General features: G+C 44.5%; 1 protein-coding gene across 1 annotated transcript in view; it reads left to right on the plus strand.

The window, feature by feature from the left end:
• Positions 1-20957, plus strand: part of LOC143172270 (unconventional myosin-Vb-like) — a 154410-nt gene that overhangs the window by 104716 nt on the left and 28737 nt on the right. The window contains exons 20-26 of the mRNA XM_076361491.1: positions 2276-2432; positions 4794-5033; positions 9918-10157; positions 14867-14951; positions 16484-16632; positions 17418-17537; positions 18677-18814. Of these exons, the coding sequence (XP_076217606.1) occupies positions 2276-2432; positions 4794-5033; positions 9918-10157; positions 14867-14951; positions 16484-16632; positions 17418-17537; positions 18677-18814 (1129 nt within the window). The remainder of the gene's footprint in view (positions 1-2275; positions 2433-4793; positions 5034-9917; positions 10158-14866; positions 14952-16483; positions 16633-17417; positions 17538-18676; positions 18815-20957) is intronic.

The raw sequence follows: 20957 nt of genomic DNA on the forward strand, positions 1-20957 counted from the left end.
CAGGGTTAGAGCATAGGCAGCTAGGCTGTAATGAGATGACTAAAGTACTCTCAGATATTTAGGTGAAAGTGTTTCGCAGAACTAATATTTTTCTGGGACTACCTCTGGCAAAGGGCGTTTGGATCAGCCAGTGAGCACTTTGCTAGTTGGTATGCGCTCCTCTTCTGCAGAGACCAGATTTGTGCCTCCCTGGTATCCAAGGGGAGTTCTCAGAATTGATTTGCTGTATCCTTTGTAATGAGAAAAATCACTCCAAATCACTGGCAATGGGGCTATTTACAGTACAGAAGAAAAGAGCTCAATGTTTAACTCTCTGCGTGCAGGAACCTCAAGCTTCCTCGTGTCGATGGCTCGCTGTGGGATTTCTGTAGATAACGCTGCACTGGAGAGTAGGCTGCTGGTAGCAGATGTGGGGTGGGTGTGAGGGAGCAGTAGAGCAACGTAGTAGCATCCCAACACACGGGTTGCCTTGCTTCTTGTGCCCCGTATTCACATCAAACGCTGCCGTTCTGCATCTGGCCAAGCTGGCTTCAGGCACTTTGCAGATAGGAACAAGGAGTAGATTTGGGTCCTTTCAGCCTTGTTTCCCTTCTTGTTTTCTGCTTAGAGAAGCTGTGGTGCGTTAGCTATGTTGTTTGGTTTTGAGCAGCAATGTTCTCCCTGGCCCCCAGTTAACATCTGCCCGTCAGAAGTGCTGCTACCTAATCTGCAGCCCAATTAACTCTGCACGTGGGCAAACATGAGATGCTGCCTGTCTGCTACAAGGCTCCTGCACAGTTACTTCACTCCTGATTGCTGGATGAATGTCGATTTTCTGTCAATTATTGAAGCAACCAAAGGCGAAGAGCTTCCATGTTCCTTCCAAGGATTTCCTCTAAATCGTACTGTATTTTGGAAGAACGTTAGAGATGCTAACTGAATTTGTGGTATTATTTGCTCTTGTGGGAAGGGATTGGCCTCTTGGAGAATCCAGGGATGAGAGGTCTCAAATGAGCAAAGCTGGGCAGTTTGGTGACTCTTATTTAAAACTGAGCACAGATTTTTCTTGTCCCCAGAGGTGCATGTACTTCTCTAGGCTCGTGGCTGCAGGCCCCTCTCAGCGGTCTTACAGCTCACTTGAAGACAAGGCAAATGAGACCTAAGCAATAAGAGGAAGGTTAAGAAAAAGGGGGAGTTGGTGATTAACTTTATCCTCTCCGGTGGGCTCTCCATGCACACCTATGGCCTTGGACTCTATATCTGCCTTTGCATCAGCCAACCATCCCCTTAAGGAGGAGAGGAGGAATCCCTGGTGATGTCAGAGTGACGGGGTATGAGCTAAAAGAGAGGCTGGAAGCAGACGCTGCAGTGTTTCTTCAGCATGATTTTTCAGTTTACCTCTTTGTGCTGATTTCATAGGGATGGATGTCATCTGAATAACTGCTTTCTCCTCTTTTTGGAAACGGACCATCCCTTGTCCTTTTTAATAAGCTCTGGTTCAAGGGGTCCTAATGAGAAACCGTTGGCCTTGATAAAGAGAATATATGAGTCAATCCAATATGGCCCTTTTAGTTTTGACATGCTTTTCACAAAATAAAGTGGATTAACTATCTATATAATGCTTCATGCTGAGAGCAATAAACGAATCATAAATTCAGCAAAACAAGCTAATTATCAAATTAAATGGAGGTTTTATGGGCATTTATTAACCTGCATAACAGCAAATTCAATGTGAATTCAGTTGGGGAATGGGAGCAACATGGTATGGAGTTGACCACATCCCTCATTATTTACTCTGTGAATTGCTTGGGGCTCTGCTCATGAATGTTGCCAAACCAGTGCACACCAGTTTAAATGTCAAATCAATTTGCAGCCGTTTTCACTGAGTCGGTAGATACCCCGCGCGACGCTTGCTTTTCACAGTTAGGGAAGTGATGGAGCCAACCTGGGCGTTGATTGGCTCAAGTACGTAAGGCAGAGAGTTCAAACCGAGGGAAAAGCTGGAAAATACTTGTTTTTACTGCTGTTTAGGAATAATGAGGTGTGTTGATCCCTGGTTCCAGTGCTCCTGGGTGCCATGAACGCTGTCTGATTGCCTACGTGTTCCCGTTATTCTAAATGAGATATGCTATCAGCTGCTCTTTTCTTAGCCCTACTGCTGGGATGGTCTTTCTTGAATACCGTCAACCTACTTTTGGATGAAAGGTTTTTCTCTCTGCCCAGTTTAAAACTTATTATGACAACAAAAATGGGGGGAGTTCAGTTTTACTGCTAACCTTTTTCCTGTGCTTTTCAGGCTTGCCGAGCACCTGAGGAGGACGAGAGCTGCCATCATCTTCCAGAAGCAGTACCGAATGCTGAGGATCTTCCGAGCTTTCCAGAGAGTCCGCAGTGCGACCATCACCATTCAGGCTTTTGCTCGGGGCATGTTTGTCAGGAGGATTTATCACAAGGTACAACTCCACAGAGTGTCTTTGTATTAGAAAAGAGTAGGAAGAGCCTTTATATTTACCTCCGCTGGCATAGCACAACGATGTATTTATTGTGGCCATTTTGATGTTTTATGAAGCCGACTGCCTCTGGTGTTTCTGGAGAGCGCACGGTGACGGCGAGCATTGCCATTTTAAGCTGTGCAAGCAAAAATGATTTTGGCAGCAGCACCTCAGCAGAGCCGCTAAATGAAGTTAGTCGTTCGGATGCCAGAAGGCATTGTGGAAATCTGGAAATGTCATTTGATCTAACCCATACTCTGCAAAAACCTCCCCGGCAAACTGAATTTGTGTCTGAGCCGTGCTGCAGGTGCCATTTCCAGTATGGTAGGAAGACCGGTAGGGTCTGTTATGGAAGGCATCAAGTCATTTATTGATATAAATCCCTCTAATTAGTTCTCTCCATTAGCTTTCTGTGTTAAACCGGGAGCTGAAAGCAAGGAAGTAAAGGTTTGATAACAGCAAGTGATACAGTGAGAAATTGTCTGTCAGGAAACTGAGAACAGCTTTGGGGAATCTTCTGTCCACTCTTCAGATCCAGCCTTACTTTGGTAGTCACCTAAACTTATGCCTAACGGGTGGTCATGGGGGTACTCTAAGAAGTCAGAGGCTCGATGAGCCAGGAAGGGGAGAGCCTGCTCCTGGAGATGACAGAGGTTACCTGGACACCTGGTGACCCACCAGAGAGATCAGGGATGTCCTCCGAAACAGAGCAGCTGGATGCTGGTGATCAGGAATTTGTGCTGCCACTGCTTTTTCAGCATCTATTTTTTAAATCGGAAGCCTCTGCAGGGGGAGGCAGCTGGTCCAGCATTTAAACTCTCTGAGATTCAAGACAACCCAAATCTTAACAAGGTGTAGAAGTTGGCTGAAGGTAAGGCCTCTCAAATCTGAACATTCTTAATCTCTGGAACACCTGGATATAGGTGTTGGTTCAAGTGCATGCTCAGCAACAGATGCAGGGCTGCAGGTGATGCTCCATGGGGTCAGGGCATGCCCAGTGCCCACCAAGACTTTGCTGTAAGGCTGGAATAGGTCCCTAAGGTAATGTAGTAGGGTTTCTTCTAGCTCTTTGGGCACCCCCAGCTTTCTCCATCAGTAAGAGTGCCAAGGCTGGAGACGTACAAAGCTCATTTTAGCATAACTCCTACTGCATCCTAAGTTCACACAATCCCTTTATTCCGAATGAAAATTTGCAAGTCCAAAGGAAGCCTTAGGGTGAAACAGAAGATTTGTGAGAAGCTGAATATGGTACTGTGTCTGATACAACTTATCCCAAACTGATAACAGCAAAGTGTCTTGTAATCTTTAAATTCTCCTGGTATTTCTTTCCTCATAATACTGCAGCATAGATCAACATAAGAAAGTTATTAACGACATGCTGGTTGTATGTATAATATGTTGGCCTTCAGTTTTAGAGGAAGGAATTGAACTGCCACGTACTGAAAAGATTGCTGTAAATTTTGGGGGAGAAATCCAATGCAAAAGTGCCAAAAGTTTCATAAAACCAGATATAGGTTTGTAAAAATTGAATCCTACAAGAGAACTGGCTGCAGACTGTAGTGAGAGGACTCCAGGGTTTTATTTGAAGGATATCTATAGGATAAGAAATCCCACCAGGACAGCATTTATCTGCAGTATAAATTATCATAATGCAGGGGTGGAACACACAAAAAAAAAAAAATCTAAAAACCTGTTCTGGTGTGAGTTATATCTGATGTTGAAGGGACAGTAAGTTTATTGCTAAGTGTTAGTGTGTCTGTTAATGGCTATTTATTCTGCTAGCTATGGATCTTGTGGATGTGAGTACTGTCCCGAGGTGGAATGTATGTTCTATTCCATGAAGTATGTCAGCCCAGATGTCTCCTGTCCCCATTGAGTCTCCTAGTCACCAACTCAGGACCATAGCCCCTCTTGCTTCACTGGCCATGGCAGGGGGGTTGGACTAGACGACCTTTAGAGGTCCCTTCCAACCCAAACCATTCTGTGATTCTATGTTGCCTCTTTTAGAGAGCAGCACGGTTCCTAAGAGAGGACTGGATGTGCCCTGCCTGCATCAGTTGAGTTGCAGTGACCAGAGAAACACCCCAGGAGGAGGGGGTTGAAGTACCCCATCCCGTCTATAAAAGAGGATGCAAAATAACAGCCTCTCTCTCCAGCCGTGTCACCCCCTGTACCTACCAGGACACTCCTGCTTGGAGGAGAAGCCCTTTCGAAGGCAGATTGGGAAGTGTTGAGTGCCATGCTGCAGCCAAACCAAGGCTGCTGCTACCTTTTGTGGGTGACTTCTCCCTTGATTGTCTTGTTTCTGCCCATGTTTTGTAGATCCTTGCGGAGCACAAAGCCACCATCCTCCAGAAGTTTGCCCGTGGCTGGCTGGCCCGCACTCGCTTCCGCCGGGTCAGGGGTGCCACCATCGTCCTGCAGTGCTACTACCGGCGCATGAAGGCCAGGCAGGAGCTGAAGGCGCTGAAGATCGAGGCCCGCTCAGCACAGCACCTGAAGAAGCTCAACATTGGCATGGAGAACAAGGTGGTCCAGCTTCAAAGGAAGATCGATGAGCAGGTACGTCCTGAGCAGTGCTGGGACAAGTGTGGTCCTGTTTCTGCTTTGCCTCTCATGCTGTCCTTTCTGGGAAGGTTTTTATCTTTCCATGACATCTGGAAAGGATGTCATGGTGGTAGCAGCCTTCTGCTACTGCTGGCCAGACACTTGTAAGGGTGGGACACCACCATGGAAGTGCAGATGCACTTGGATCTTGGGTCTCCACCTTGCTGTCTCAAGAGCTTGCTCAGTAAGCTGCAAAAGCTGTGCCATAATTGTTGTGAGAACTGCCCAGATGGACTTGGAGGAGGAAGATAAAATGACAATTCTGAAAGCTGTTGCTTGAAAACCCAAGCCCGCTCCACGTGAGATCCCTACATCAAACAGCCTTTGGCCATTGCACTTTCTGCTTCACAAGCACTAAGGATGCAGAGCCTCTGCCACAGTCTGCTATACTGAACCGTATGACTTGTGAGTCACGTTACCTGGAGGGTAATAGGTAAATTGGGTAAATACTCGCTTTGCAAAGTAGTTTTGGGCATGTTTGTGTTGCTGGATGTAACAACTGTTCGGAAGTAAGAGCCATGGTGAGAGGTGAGATGGCGCGATGTAAGTGACAGATGCCTGTGTGGATGGCTTGATGGTCTTACTTGTGACTACTTGATCACAGAGAGGTCTTCATCAAATGCCACGTGTCATTAATGAGCTGCAAAATAGTTGTTTGATGACACAGGTAGAAGGAGGGTTTTCCCACCTACTAACGTGAGTGTGCAAGTTACTCTGATAAATACTATCTCTGTTGCTTCCAATGCTCTATGAGGACTTCAGGGAGGAGTATAAGAAATACTGAGTTAGACCCAGTTGTGTCCACTAATTTCAATGGGGAAATTTGTATCCACCTGTATCCTTAAGCTGTCCTTTTACAGGCAGGAGAAACACTCTCTTTAAGTCAGGATACTTACTTATTTGTAGTACCAGTTGTTAGTAATTGCAGTTTATCATTCTGTTTGGGATGTTGTCAGGAACCTTTATACATCACACACAGCTTCCTCGCAGCCTTAAATCTCTCCCGTCCCTGCATGACACGAGAGGCCCTGCCATGAAGAAGATGAGAAATGACTCTGCGTTGGCTCAGATACTGCAGAGTCAAGACGCCCGGGGATTTGCATTACTGCTGGCCGCTTCCATCGCTGTATTTATTGGCTGCAAAGCGTGCACCGCAGTACAGTCTGACTCTTAAACCGTGGTGTTTAATTTTAAAATGCCTTCTTGCATACTTAGATTTTGCAGACAAACCATAGCTTAGGAACGGAAAACCTTAGGCATAAGGTTTTCTATATATCTATATATCAGAAACCTGTTTGATATGGCCCTTCCTCTGGAGGGTATTTGGTGGAATTAATGAGGACGAGTCATTTCAGGTCCATGTATTTGGGCTGAACTCATGCAGTGAGCATGAACGTCTGCATTAGGTCTGCTGAGCCGCTGGACTTGGCGGTGGAACAGCAGTATTAACTTTTTATTTTTTTTTTTTAAATTCCTCGCCATTTACTGCTAGGAGAAGTGTGGGGGTGGAACAATAAAAAAAAAACCAATCTTTGGTTAATGTTGGCTTTCCTGTTGTGGATTATGAAAGCAGCAGAAAGGTCTACTTTAGGGAAGGAGACATGGAAATCCTTTAAGTAAGCAGAAATAATGGTCTGGAGCTCGTCTTGATCTCCCACGGGCTCTGTGCAGACCGTTTTGAAAGAGTTACTTCGCTTTCTGTGTAACTTTTGTAGGAAAGAATTGCTGCTCTGTATTACTTGTGGTAGTCTGTCCAGTGAGCTAATTTTAACCATCATTTCAGGACTGACAGGTTTCCCTGGGACGCTTTGGATGTGCTAATGAGCACCATTCCAGTGGACTTTCTTTTTAGCGCACTGGATTTTTTCTGGCAGCAGTGAGTTTGTTGCATCGTATTTTCCCTGAAGTATCTTGATTTCAGTCCTTGCCGACCTCTAAATATGACCTTTTAAAATGCCAATTAACTTAAAAAAAAAAAATAATTGCAGGTAACCTAGAGAGCTGCAGTTGTATAGTTTTCTGACTAGCCGTGGAAGAAAATGTTTCTATTTCTGCTACTTTAGCTCATGCATGAAGAGATGCAATACTCTGTGTGCCCCTGAGGAAGAGAAGATCTTTCTTTGAAAACATTAAAACCTATTATTTTATGTCAGCTTCAGCTCACACGCTCTAGCATTCATAACTGGGCCTATTTAATTCAGTTTCTAAATCAGGTGAGGGATTTTTTGCACACAGAAGAGTTTTAAGTCCGTTTTGCTGTGCAATATCCGCGCTGGACCATTTTTTTCTATCCACATTGAACCACTTTCTTCTTTTTTTTTTTTTTTTTTGGTTCTTTTCAGTGAGTTCTTTTTTTAAATGCGTATGTTGTAGCTGCCTGAGACACTTTTAGGGCTGTTACCTAATTTAGAGTTATGCGTTCATGCAGCCAGTATTTAGACTCGTAGTGAGCTCCCTGCACTGTCTCTGCAAGCGGCAGCATCTCTGTGGGCATTTACTGTGAATAAAACTGGTTTGGGTAACAGTAGCGATGAAGTTGTCGTCTCTGCCATTGGTAGGAAAATAAACTCTGGATTGGTTCACAGAGCCTGGGCTGAAACCGGGACTGTCAGAGCTCTGCTGGGCTGGATAATGGTTTAAAATAAAGCAAGTTCAAGTTTAACGGGGTCTGTTGAGCAATCTCCGATTGCAGTGGGGACCAGCCTTTCGCTATGGGACGGTAAATATTCTTTCATGTCTCTAGTAGCTAACAACAAGAGAAAGCATTCCTGGGCATTTATTTTCTGTCTGGCTTGAAGTCTCAGCTGGCTGGTCTGTAAAATTGTATACATACACCTGGGGACACAAAGCCATAAAAGGTTGTGTGTCGGAGAATGAGCAGAGGCTGGGAGAGCCTTTACAGGTGGGGGAAGCAGCAGCGATTTGTGAACCGGAGTGATTATTGCCGTTCTCCGTAGGCAAAGCTTTTCTCTCCCCAGGTATCTCTTTGGGAATGGCTTCGGTCATGCAGAAATGTTAATTCCTTAATACTACGCGAACGCTGAATTTTGATGTTCACTAATAATTCGTCACAAGAGGGCAAAGGAAAAGATGTCCATGTCCCTTGTTTTTCCATTTGAGACGTGTGTTAATCTTGCTTCGGAGGGCTGAGACTGCAGCGAGAGAAGGGTGCTTTGGGAGGTCACCTAGAGAGGGGCCAAAAGGATGATCAGAGCGATGGTAAAAGAAACGATCCTACGAGCCACGTTGGGAATCTGAAAGAGACTAATCCGAAGTATGGGTGGGGATTTCAGTATCCACCAGCTCACCATGCATTTGTACAGAGGTCTGTCGGGTCTAGAAGAACCTGTGTAGACCTAGAAGATAAAATTCTCTACTTTCATGTTTGTTTTTTTTTTTTCTTTTCCAGGCTGTAAGGTTTTTTGAAAGCTCTGTTGTACAGGAGCTAATGGGAGCCTTTGACCCTATTACAGACATTGATCATACTTCTTTGCGTTGAGGGTTTTTTTTCTTTCTTGCTTACTTGACTCTGGTGAACATCTTAGAGGAAGGAATTGCATCTCAGGATCTGTGACTTTGTACCTTTACTGCTTATCCTGACCAGTCAAAAATTGTATATCAGGACTTCCCTAGTCCATTGACTTTTTTAAATGATACATTTGTGTCTTTTTAAGATTTTTGTCTTCTGGCTTGTTCACATCAAGCTTTCCTTAGCCTCTATGTGAACAAAAAAACTTCTGGATGGAAGGGGCAGTTTCTTATGAGCTGATGTGACTCTGTTGGTGACCAAAGCTCTGAGAAACAGCAAAAGGCTAAGTTGCCAAGATTACCAGGACACTCATCTGGTCTGGACAGCAATCTCTTGCCAAATATTTCCCAGCAAGACCAGGAAAGACCAAAACTGATATTTCTGATACTCAAGTGAAATATCCACCTAAGTCCCATTTAAGAAAGGAAAGCTTTCTGGATCTTTTGTACAGTGAGTGATATGAACCCAGATCTTGAAAGCTGTATTGAAAGCTTTCAAAAAGGAAACTTTAAAGACCGGATACATTTTAAATTTCAAAATGGTTCTTTTGCTTTCATGATTATCTACCTAACGTTAGCAAAGCTACGTGGTAGGCTCTTTACTGAAGCTCTTGGTCTGTTGTGAATTCATTGTCGTTTCTGGGGCTGGCTAATAATGATGTTTTATCAGTCACAATGTAGTTCCCATTGACTTTGATTTGAACCACAGAAATCAAAGCTGCTGAATTTTCAGGTCTCAAAACATGGGAGCAAATCATTGCTAAGTGCTTTAAAAGAGAAAATCTGAGCAAATAAAAAGGCGATTGAGCTGGCACGTGACTTAAAGCTGGGGTTTAAGGAGCTCTTTGTGCTCAAGGCTGCAATTATGCTACAGTGCATTTTCACCCCAGGCTCCTGCAGGCATAGGAGTCAGGAATAGGAGGATAAACCGCAAACCCAATATTGCAAACCAAAAAAATTGCAAGCCGATTGCATTAAGCAGTGTCGTTTGGAAGCTGTAATAAAAGTGTAGGTTTTTTGGTTTGGTTGCCAGTGCTATCGCATGTTGTTTGCCATTGCCGTTCAACTGTAACATCAATTTAACAAATGCTTGTATAATCGTTACCAAAATATTATTGAGCTCTTTGTCACAGTTTTGAAATTGTTTTTAGCTTTACGAGCTTTATTAGCATATGCATGGGAATGTTTGTTACTGGAAGTTTGTTACCCACCATGCTCAAGGATTTTTGACGGTTACTTTTGTAGTGCATCAGTGCATGCACTGATCTTGCTTATGGTCTTATTTTCTTCTTTTGGGGATGTTGGCTGCAGAACAAGGAATACAAACTTCTGAACGAGCAGCTCTCTACGCTCACATCTGCCCACTCCTCCGAGGTGGAAAAGCTGAAGAAGGAACTGGTGCAATATCAGCAGAGCCATCAGGGTGATGGCAACCAGCTTGTCAGCTTGCAAGAAGAGATGGAGCACCTCCGGCTGGAGCTTGAAAAAGCTCATGGTGAGAGGAAGGTCGTGGAAGACAGCTACGTTAAGGAGAAAGACCTACTGAGAAAGGTACGTGTATTTGTCATGTCTGTTGTGTAGGTGGTCATGCTGGTGAAAGCTCACACTTCACAAGTCTGAAGGGGAAAGACTTAATTTCTATTCTTTAATTCTAATTTTTTTTCTTTTTGTCATTGAATGCCCCTAGAATTTGCCTTTTAACCAGGTCATGGGGCAGCAAGGGTAGGGGGACATCCCTGCAGGAGCAGCGACTGCCTCATGTCAGGAGGGTGCCTGTTGCACTGCCAACCACGAAGAAACTCCCCAAACCCAGACCCGTCTGAAATAAGGGCACTTAACCGCGGATATGCCAGAGCTTCGTGTATATACAGTGATTCCTCATGGCGCGCAGTGCAAAATATTGAAGAAGGCTGTCGTAGATGCTGTAACTGTTAGGAAGATGTCCTTACTCAGCCCAGCTGGGTGTGGGACGTGAGGGCTGGGTTTCTGCCATGCACTCCGTGGCCCTTGCAGCTGGTCGTAGTGGCTGGTGGTGTACCTACGTGCAGAGTATGACCTGTGTGAGGACCAACTCGTCCCGCCCACGCAGAGGCACTGCTCCAAACCAGCTAGGCTGGTTGTTACAAGCCTCTATAGGGTTTGGAGCTGTGATGTGGATTAAACTTTTTTATTTTCTTCCCCTCCTTCATGCAAACTGCTAAGCTTTCTGGATCTCTTGAGGTGAAGGTGGCCCAACGCTGCCACCATTGTACAAGAAAGCGCTCTAGTGGGAGAAAGAGACTTCAGGATGTAGAGGGTTTTTTTGCAAATAGTAAAAATGGACATTTTACACTGAATTTCTTTGGTCAGGTTCATTCTGAATAACCTTCACACTCATAACCTAAGGCACTAAGGTACGGGTTCAGTTTCCTGCTGCGAATGCTCAGGTTAAATCCTTGATCTATCTTTCTTCTGCACTGGTGGTTGAAGTGGTTTCTTTGATCCCACTATTGGAAAGATCACAGGGCTTTTCTACTCAATGCGCTGCGTAGAGAAAGCTATTTTGCGGCTGTTCCTCTAGAATAGCGCTTTTTGTGTGACAACCTGAAGATGAGTCGCTTTTGGAGATAAAAAAGAGGTCTGGGATTAGCTGCGTTTTAATTATGGTGAAAGAGTGCCCAGATGGGGGGCTCTTCTAGGGCACTTCACTCAGCAGCATCTGCCCTGGCCACCCTCCCCCTGTGGGTAGGCCCTCAGACGGTGGGTTTGGGTGAGAAGCTGTGGGGACTGTGTGGTCAGGATAACTTAATCTGAACAACTAGCAGAGCTGAAATGCATTTTCGGGTGTGCTTCTCAAAGGGGCATTCAGCCTGTATGTGTGTTTGTCTCTTGGCTGGACCAAGAGCTGTCAGAAAAGCAGTCACTCCGCTCTCTGCACATGTACTGCACCCCCACAGGAACGTACGGAGTCAGTGATTTCCTCTTCTCCAGCACCAAATTAGAAGATCCTTTTTGGCACAGGGCTCAGTTCATTAGCTGGCTGCAGTACAGGCTTTTGGAGCCTGAAAGGATGCTTTATTTCGAAGGCGATGCAGCTGCGGAAAAACTGCTTCTCTTTGTTCTTGATTGCAAATCCCCTTTGAGCACTCAGAAGAAAGGTTGATTTAATGACCAAAGAAATGCTTTCAAAAAGCATGAAAACAAAGCAAAAGCTTTCCCTTGTTGTAGAATTGCCTGCAGCAGAGCAAATACTATGTACTTTACCATGATAATAAATGGTTTAATTATAAACCAGAGCATTTCTGTGGAGCAGTGCAGGCTCCCGTTTCTGACATTAGCTTTCAATTGCTCCCTTCGGTTCCTCATCAGTGGGAAGACGGAGAAGACCCGTTTCCTGCCTGGAAATGTTAATTTAGCCAAAACGCTTCCTGAGAAAAATTCTGATAGAGATTTTTGAGTAGTTCTAATAACTACCAAAAGCGTGGGGAGTGTTGTGAAATGGAATTCAGGTGTGAGAAGCACTTTTCGCCTTCAATAGCAAGACCGTGGTGGTGGTGGGATGCATTCGCTCTGGAGATGATACCCAAAGTCATCAGACACTTCTGAGTGAGACTGAGGCGACAGCCTTAATTTTATCAACTTGAGCTGGGGCTGCAGCTTCTGCAAATCCATATTAGTTATGATTTTGTTACTGAAAAAAGGTCCTTTAATCTCTTCCTTGTAGCTTTTCTCTCCAGCTCCTTAATTTTAGAATAGCTCTTCTTATTCCATTTTGTGATAAAGTTTAAAACATCAGATCTGGGTGAGTATCAACAGCTCTTCCTAGGGCTTTTGGTAGCACCTAATCTTCTCACTTGGTGAGCTAGGATGATTCAAAGCCTGGACAGGGCTTTTATTAGGAAAATCCTAAATGCCGTCATCCTTTCCTCACAAGATTAGGGGAGGACCGGAGCCGGATCTCATGAGCAGGGGGTTCCAGTGTAACACTTAAATAAGGGCCGAAGCCATCACGAATGCTCGCTGCTCAACGTCTTCCATAGAAATCCTTCAAAGCGGGCGCTCTTGCATTTGAAGCACCTTCAAAGATGTTTCCTATAGAAAGACGAGCACGAGGTACAAAAGGTACCAGCGTGGGTACCAGAGATGGAGCTTGTGCTGCTTGGCCGTTGTGTGACCTGCTCTGCTTGCCTCTACCTGTGTTTAATGGACTGGTTGGGTTTCTGTAATCGCAAATGTTGAATTCCAGCTTGTTTCTATTTCGTATGGAAACAGGAATGCGATAAACAAGCTCAATCGCTTAAGATGTATCTTAAAAATACCTATATCCAATCTGGATTGGAAATTTTTCAACCTGGGAATAATTGTTGCGGATTCTACCAAGTCTTTCAGTTCTAAAATATCCCCCCAGCGCAGTTGAAAATACTCCAAATTTTTGTCTAGTTTTGTTTTCCAACCTTCATAGCTTTGTTTTCTTGGCAGAAGAGTTCATTATCAGCACCCATTAAAGAGCACTAGTGAAATAATCCCGTCACCCCTAATCTTTTCCCTGATGGGATAAACGAGTCGAGTTCCTTGCTCTCATTGCAGCGCAGGTTTTCCTTCCCTTCTATCACTCTTGTGGCTCTTCTCCAATTTTTTTAAGAATTCTTCCGAACTTGAAGACGCTAGTGCTGATCTAATGGCTGCACGTCTGCTATGATATTTGTTTGAAGTGATGTACGAATGAAGGAATGTAGTTGGTTTTGGTACAGAATATTAAAATCATGGCCCAGTTCAGACCATTTAAAACACCAGTAGCTCTGCATACCTTAAATTGTGTTTTCTTCACTTTCTAGTTGGATTTCCAGTGTCCAACTTTCCTACTATATATAGAGATGCAGGAGATCATAGTCTCATGCAGACAACTGGAGTAAATGAACGGACTGGAGAGCGAGGGGGTAGTGGGATCTTCCAGTTTTTGTGCACGGGACATGACTGCTTCAGTCGTGACTTACAGTAAAATATTCGTCGTGCTTTTACCCTCGCCATTAGGATGTGTCTGGCATACGCAGTATTTGATAAAATACCGTTGATTTGAGGATGCTTGTGTGGAAGACTGAAGTCTGTGCTAGGAATGCATGCCAGCTGGGCTGCCTGTAAATTTTATCGAGTGGTGACAGCAAAACTATTATTCCTGGGCACTGAAAACTTTTATTATGGTGTGTACAGTGGTGTTTATCTTTGGCATCTTGAGATCCTTCTGCTGCGTGCAGCTGTCTTCTAAGCTACAGGGATGCGATGGAGCAGGCATAGAGAATGACATTACGCTGGGATGACGTGTCAGTTTGTTCTCCTACCTGACAGCAGGAGAATCGTCCTGCTTAACCATAGCAGCATATTTCATTTGATAATGTGACGGGTTTGTGTTTTGAGATAACGCTGTTGAATGCATCAAAATTCCTGAGGATGAACAAAATTACAGGATAGGTTGCCGTCAGTGTCAGTCCAGCCTTACTGTTGTGACAAGTGGCCTTGCCTCCCTTCATTTTTAATAACGAGGTAGTTAAAAAAAAAAAAAACAAACCACTGTTTTGCAGGATTTAGTTTCTGTTTTCATTGACTTTTGCTAGGCAATTCTTGGTGTTAATTGCTATATATGCTCCTGTTGTATTACCCAAGGCCCTGGTACACACTGTGCATCACTGTACTAGCGGTTCCGCAGTAGCGTGAAGCATTGAAGTGACTATAATCTTATTACATGAAGCGGGTACAAGACACATGAAGTTAAAAAAGCCTGAACTATTTAGTATTAGTCTTCCACGGTGCTCGCATTAACTGTGTCCATCTTAACTACTTCAGTGCCACATTGCCCGAAACAATCAGCAGATTTTTTTGCCCCCAACAGCAGTCAGTGCTATGACTTGGAGGTAGCAGTGAAGCCCGTTGAGATGTGGAAATAAACCTCTGATTTGATGACCTGATCACTTGTAGGAGTTTCACTCCTGCAGATTGTGGCCGCCAAGTCCAGCTGCTCAGTATTTTGTAAGATTCTGCTAAAAACATTAATTTGAGGGAGGAATGCACTCGGGAAAAGAAAAGTTAGTCTCTGCTGTTGCAGTGCGGTTCTCCTACGCTTCAACTCCCGATGTGCAAAGGATAACTGGCAAAGCGCAAGGGGGATAGGTCTTTTAAACAGCAAAGAAAGCCCGAACAAAGCTCCCTGTCTCCAGCCAGGTGAAATGTAATCCCTCTGCAGAGGCTCTGACCTGCAGCAAGCAGTAATTCTCTGCCTTGTTTCGTAGCGCATATCCGACTTGGAAGAAGAAAATGCTCTCCTGAAGCAGGAAAAAGAGGAGCTTAACAGCAGGATCCTGTGTCAATCTAAAGGTAAGAAAAAAAATGCTTATATCGTCGTAATGCCTTCACTAAACGAGGAGCTTAACTGTTCTCCCCTCAAACTTGTTTTTCCTGCGTGCTTTTCCTACCTTGAAAAGTGCAAATCTTCCTGCACCCCTTTCCTGGATGTTTTTGTTGTTGTTTTTGCTGTGCAGATAGGTTTGTTCATGCTGTCCTGCTGGTGGATGGCAAGATAGAGGCTGGTTTATTTGGTGCAATATAGAATAAAGGACCCAAAAGGGCTTTTTAAGTTCAGTTACATTGCAGCGCTTACTCCAGGCGAGGCTCCTGGGGTGGAGGATAGAGAATAACGACGTCCCAGAAGTGATGAATATAAAGGATCCAGGGAACAGCAGAGTTAACAACATTGAGCTGTGACAAAGGAGTTCTCTAATGTGACACGAGTCTGTGTTTTTTAAAGCAGAGACATAGATGGTGAGACGTACCTAGAGGAAAGCGATCTGGGAAAATCCCAAGCCACGAAAGAAACTCTCATGCGTGTATTGAGCTTTTTTATTTTTTATCATCCTTTTCAGCTTTGATTTTGTGGCAGGATTTACAAAGAGCATCATGTATCATTCTGTGGATTATCTATCAATGCTTCCTGGTACTCATGAAGTACCTCTTGCTCTCAGCCTGATACAAACTACAGGAATGAAAATAACACGTTAAAAAGAAACTTGCTGCAAATATTTCTTCATCTGTTACGGAATGCTCTCGGAGCATCGAAGCTTGGGGAAAGCAAGTGGAGGGGGTTTGTTTGGCGTTCACCCATTTTGAAACACCCCCCCATTTTAAAATACCCCCATTTTAATCCCTGCTCGTTGCAGGGGGGTTGGATTAGATGACCTTTAAAGGTCCCTTCCAACCCAAACCATTCTGTGATTCTAAAAGGACACGTGGACTATATTTGCCTGGTTTCTCAAAAAGGGGAGGGACCAGTTTTGCTTCCAAAAGGGAGTTTTTAACAAAATAAAAAAAGAATTTATTTGCATATAAAATACTTTCAACCTCCGCAGTCTTACCATGGTAAATGGTTGATGGTGACATGAGAAAGAGATGCTGCTGTTGATTTGCTCCTATGCCCAGTCTGGTGGTGGGAAGCAGGCGGGAGAAGTCTTTAAATGCAGCGAGTACCATGTTCACTTCTTAAATATGAATGTATTTCCATACTGTGCTGGTCTTTTCTTAAGTGGGTTTCTGGCTGGCCCATGGGAGCTGGAGCTGGCACAGCTGAGTTAAGCATAATAGATCTGATGGTTTGTAGGTGCTGGAGATTTTTCTTTAACTCAGATGGCAGAGGATTCTGCTGTCCAAGCAGAAAAACTCAAGCTGTTCCAAATGGCAAGGAGACATAGATTATAACAGTCTCCAAATATTAGAGAATGCTTATATGTATTTTAAAGGTTCTTGGCAGAGAGCATTTTGTTAATTAGTCATTGTTATTGCACATATTTACAAGAAGTTCACTTCAGAGATGAAGATCATAATTTCTTTTTTTTTTTTTCTTCCTTATTTTAAAGATGAATTTGCACAAAACACAGTTGAGGAAAATATTCAGATGAAGAAAGAGCTGGAAGAAGAGAGGTCTCGTTATCAGAACCTGGTAAAAGAGTTTTCGAGGCTGGAGCAGAGATATGACAACTTGCGGGATGAAATGGCTATTATAAAGGTAATGAAAGTTAAATTATCCCCATTCTGTTGTATCCTGGACATGATGTTGGTGGCTGGATAACGTGGCTCACTCATCCCCAAAATTCGTAATAGAACTGTTATTATCATGCAGTTTGTGCTTGATGTTTCTCAGACTGAACTTCTACACTGAAGCCATGTGCCTTGGAAAAGGAGCCGGATCTTTCACGCTTCTCTGCATAGAGATAATCTGTGAATCTCAGCAAAAGCTGGTTCATGCTTCTTGTTTTGCTTTTTGTTTCCGTGATGTTCATGTGTAGGTGTTGGATTAAAAAACAAAACCCAAAAAAACCTCAACAACACGGCTTCGGAATTTCAAAAGCCAAGGTTTTTAGCTTCACCTTTGCTAAAGTCTTAGGAGAACTGTTGAAAATTAGATAATAATTAGAGTCCTGCTGGATTAGGTGGAAGGTCAAGCGTTTAAAGGGAGCCCCAGAGGGTGCTGTGAACAGCATAATCTTGAGCTCAGATTTGCATGTTTGTACTTAACAGGCATCTGGTGTCACGAACAGCCTTTAATTCATGCAGACTTTTTCAACCGAGCTTCTGTATCAGTTCACATTTTAAAGTATTCCCTTGGGTTAATACGAATATTATGGTAGGGCATAAGAACTAGAAAATGGAATTCACTATAAGGTGACGGTCAAGCCTTTTGTAAAGGTAACCTTAATATATAGACAGTTATTTGCTCTAAGAAACAATGCTTCGTGAGGAATCCTTCCTTAAACACTGAACGTATTATGTATCTGCACCTCTCCTTGGCAGCAAGCACCGGGGCACAGAAGAAACCCATCCAACCAGAGCAGTTTGGAGTCTGATTCCAATTATCCATCCATATCAACCTCTGAGATAGGAGACACCGAGGATGTAATACAGCAAGTGGAGGTACAGTAAACCGGGCGGGCTCGGGGGGAGGAGGAGAGCCCTGCTCTGCAGGGATGATTGACGTCGGTCTTGGAGCACACAGGAGGAATGCAGGTTGGACTGTAAGGTGTGATGGATGAAATTGATTTCGCGCTACAGAAATACATCGTTAATTTGGTGAGAGGGATTGCAGGGTTGCGGTGCTACGGCAAATGCTTACTTCTTTGTGGCATCAGGCTTAAATAGGGCTCTAAAAATAATAAACTCTTGTCTTTTGGCCATACCAGCTTAAAGACTGATGAAAATTCATCAAAGCGGTCAGCGTTGTTATATGTAGTTATTCCTAGCACCGATGGCAATGACTCTATAGCGATCCTTCTCCGCAAGGATACCAGAGTTCATTACCCCCTTGCCCCGAGTGTTTTCATTCCAATGCATCTTCACGGATGCTTTGCTGGCCAGCACAGCCCCTGTAATCAACGGTCTCTTAATGCAGAAAAGAACAGCATAAATTATTCCCTGGCTATCAAGAATTGCATGGAAAAGGGAAATGTGTTTTGCTTACATTTGCTAGAACAGGCTGCTTTTCAAACTCCACTTTCATGACTCAAGAGCATGTGTGGATGATGAATGTTCCTAGGATCTGCCACCCCACTGGCAGGCCCATGTTTTGTGTCCCACGTAGCACGCCTGCAGAAACCCCCACTTCCCTTTGCCAGCTGCTGCGTTACATTGCTTTAATATTTTGGAACTGCTCTGAGAGCACTTGCTGAAGTCAAAGTGATCAGTATTGGTCATGCTCTAATACAAAATATTCCAGGTGAAGCCAGTTAAAAAACAACTAATAAATAGTTGGCTAGAAGGGACTCAGTAGGGCGTTTTTAATGTTCTTAGCTGTGGCCCCAATCAGCCTGCTTCTCTGTTGGGCTGTTAAACGTTCAACGACTTATTAAAATGAGCCAACTCTTTATTGACATTAAAAATAGGTGCTTAAAATGGGGGTTTGGTCTTTGAAAGTATGTGCCTTTCTTGGGATGCTCCTGTTATCAGCCGTGGCTGGGCTCGGTGCTGATGTACAGTCAGGGCATATCTGGCACAGCGTGTGGTTATAAAACTTGACTGAGGTCTTCTCCTTTTTCTACTCCCCTGTTCTTCTCCAGGAGGTCGGGACGGAGAAAGCCGCCATGGACATGACCCTCTTCCTAAAGCTACAGAAGCGAGTGAGGGAGCTCGAGCAGGAGAGGAAGAAGCTGCAAACCCAGCTGGAGAAAAAGGAGCAAGAGAGCAAGAAATCCCAGGTAAGAGATGGCTTTTCATTGATACTGATATTTCATGTTGGTAACTGGCTTTCCTTGGTTACCTGAGGACGTGCGATATAGGAATTGAGGTTTGAGAGCGACAAGCTCAAACTAAGAGGCAGCAAATCCAGCTGGGAAATGGAGAGAAACCTTTTTTGGCAGCTAAGGATAATTGGACAGAACTGATTTTTTTTTTTTTTTGTAATAAACTGGTTATAACAGATTTAGGACAGTATCTTAAGTATCTTGAAAGCAATGAAATGTAGAATCAATTTTAGTGATTTATTTATTATTCTGCCTGCACTGATCCTGTTTCCTTCTCTTTTGAGAAATTTGAAGTGTGGACTGAGTTTTGTTAGCGAAGGTCAGAATGAGGAAGGGGAACGTGAGGGTAGGAAGGCTCTGCAGAGGGACCTGGACAGGCTGGATCGATGGGCCCAGGCCAACTGTATGAGGTTCAACAAGGACAAGTGCCGGGTCCTGCACTTCGGCCACAACAACCCCATGCAGCGCTACAGGCTTGGGGAAGAGTGGCTGGAAAGCTGCCTGTTGGAAAAGGCCCTGGGGGTGCTGGTCGACAGCCGGCTGAACATGAGCCGGCAGTGTGCCCAGGCGGCCAAGAAGGCCAATGGCATCCTGGCCTGTATCAGAAATAGTGTGGCCAGCAGGAGTAGGGAAGTGATCGTGCCCCTGTACTCGGCCCTGGTGAGGCCGCACCTCGAATACTGTGTTCAGTTTTGGGCCCCTCACTACAAGAAGGACGTCGAGGTGCTGGAGCGTGTCCAGAGAAGGGCAACGAGGCTGGTGAGGGGTCTGGAGAACAAGTCTGATGAGGAGCGGCTGAGGGAACTGGGGTTGTTTAGCCTGGAGAAGAGGAGGCTGAGGGGAGACCTCATTGCTCTCTACAACTACCTGAAAGGAGGTTGTAGCGAGGTGGGGTCGGTCTCTTCTCCCAAGTAACAAGCGATAGGACGAGAGGAAATGGCCTCAAGTTGCGCCAGGGGAGGGTTAGATTGGACGTGAGGAAAAATGTCTTTACTGAAAGAGTGGTGAAACATTGGACCAGGCTGCCCAGGGAAGTGGCGGAGTCCCCATCCCTGGAGGTGTTTAAAAGACGTGTAGATGTGGTGCTCAGGGACATGGTTTAGTGGTGGACTTGGCAGTGCTGGGTTAACGGTTGGACTCGGTGATCTTAAAGGTCTTTTCCAACCTTAGTGATTCTATTTGGAGGATTGCAGATAGATGTGATGCTGCAGCCTTACGGACACAGATACCACCTTTTGGCTGGATCAAACCTAGAGGCATGTCAGTGCTCGGGAGCCGTGAAGAGAAAGGCCCTGGTATACCCCACATCTCCACATGTCTTTCGGTTGATTTGGGTTATTCAAGTGCTTCTTTGCAGTCCTGGCTTCCCCCCATCCAGCGGTGTGTGGTGTGCACTTCACAGATGTGTCAGTCAGGCTTGTGTCCTCAGTTTGGTATTGTTATAATCTGTATGGTTTGGGTTCCACACCCCACACCCCCCCCCAGTAATGGTCATATAGGAATGTAGCTTAAAAAATGGTATAGCAGATAGCTATAGCTATCAGAAATAGCAAGATAGCTGTTAGAAGAAGGGGTTCTTCCTTTCTGTTGCAAGGCAGGGATATTCCTTTGATATATTCTTTCTTCCTTGTGCAAAAAACATCTTCCTACACTCTGGGTTGTTTGCTTGGAATTTAAAAAAAAAAAAAAAAAAAAAAAAAATCAAGATTACTGACAGCATAGTGGCAACTTAAGGAACAGGAGTCCATCCAGACTTGCAACTGGAATCTGAAAATACAGCTCTCTAGTTGCCAATGAGCTGATGTTTAGCACGAGGGGCTTTTAATAGCAGATGCCTTGTATACATTTTACCCTGCCATCTGTAACTGAGGCTTTGTGGCTTGTTCAGAGGCCAGAGCGTGGGAGACGATGCATGCCATGAAACAGCAGCGCTGCGTGTATGGTGTCGTGAAGCACCAAAGATGCTCATATATATAATGCTAAGCAAATGCCGTCACTCTTGTCCTGGTTTCGGCAGGGATAGAGTTAATTTCCTTTCTAGTTGCCGACTGAGGTTAAACCACAACAACTCTTGATTTCATAATTGAAATTTCTGGGG

The sequence above is a fragment of the Aptenodytes patagonicus genome, chromosome W (assembly GCF_965638725.1).
Source record: "Aptenodytes patagonicus chromosome W, bAptPat1.pri.cur, whole genome shotgun sequence".
Classification (NCBI taxonomy): Eukaryota; Metazoa; Chordata; class Aves; order Sphenisciformes; family Spheniscidae; genus Aptenodytes; species Aptenodytes patagonicus.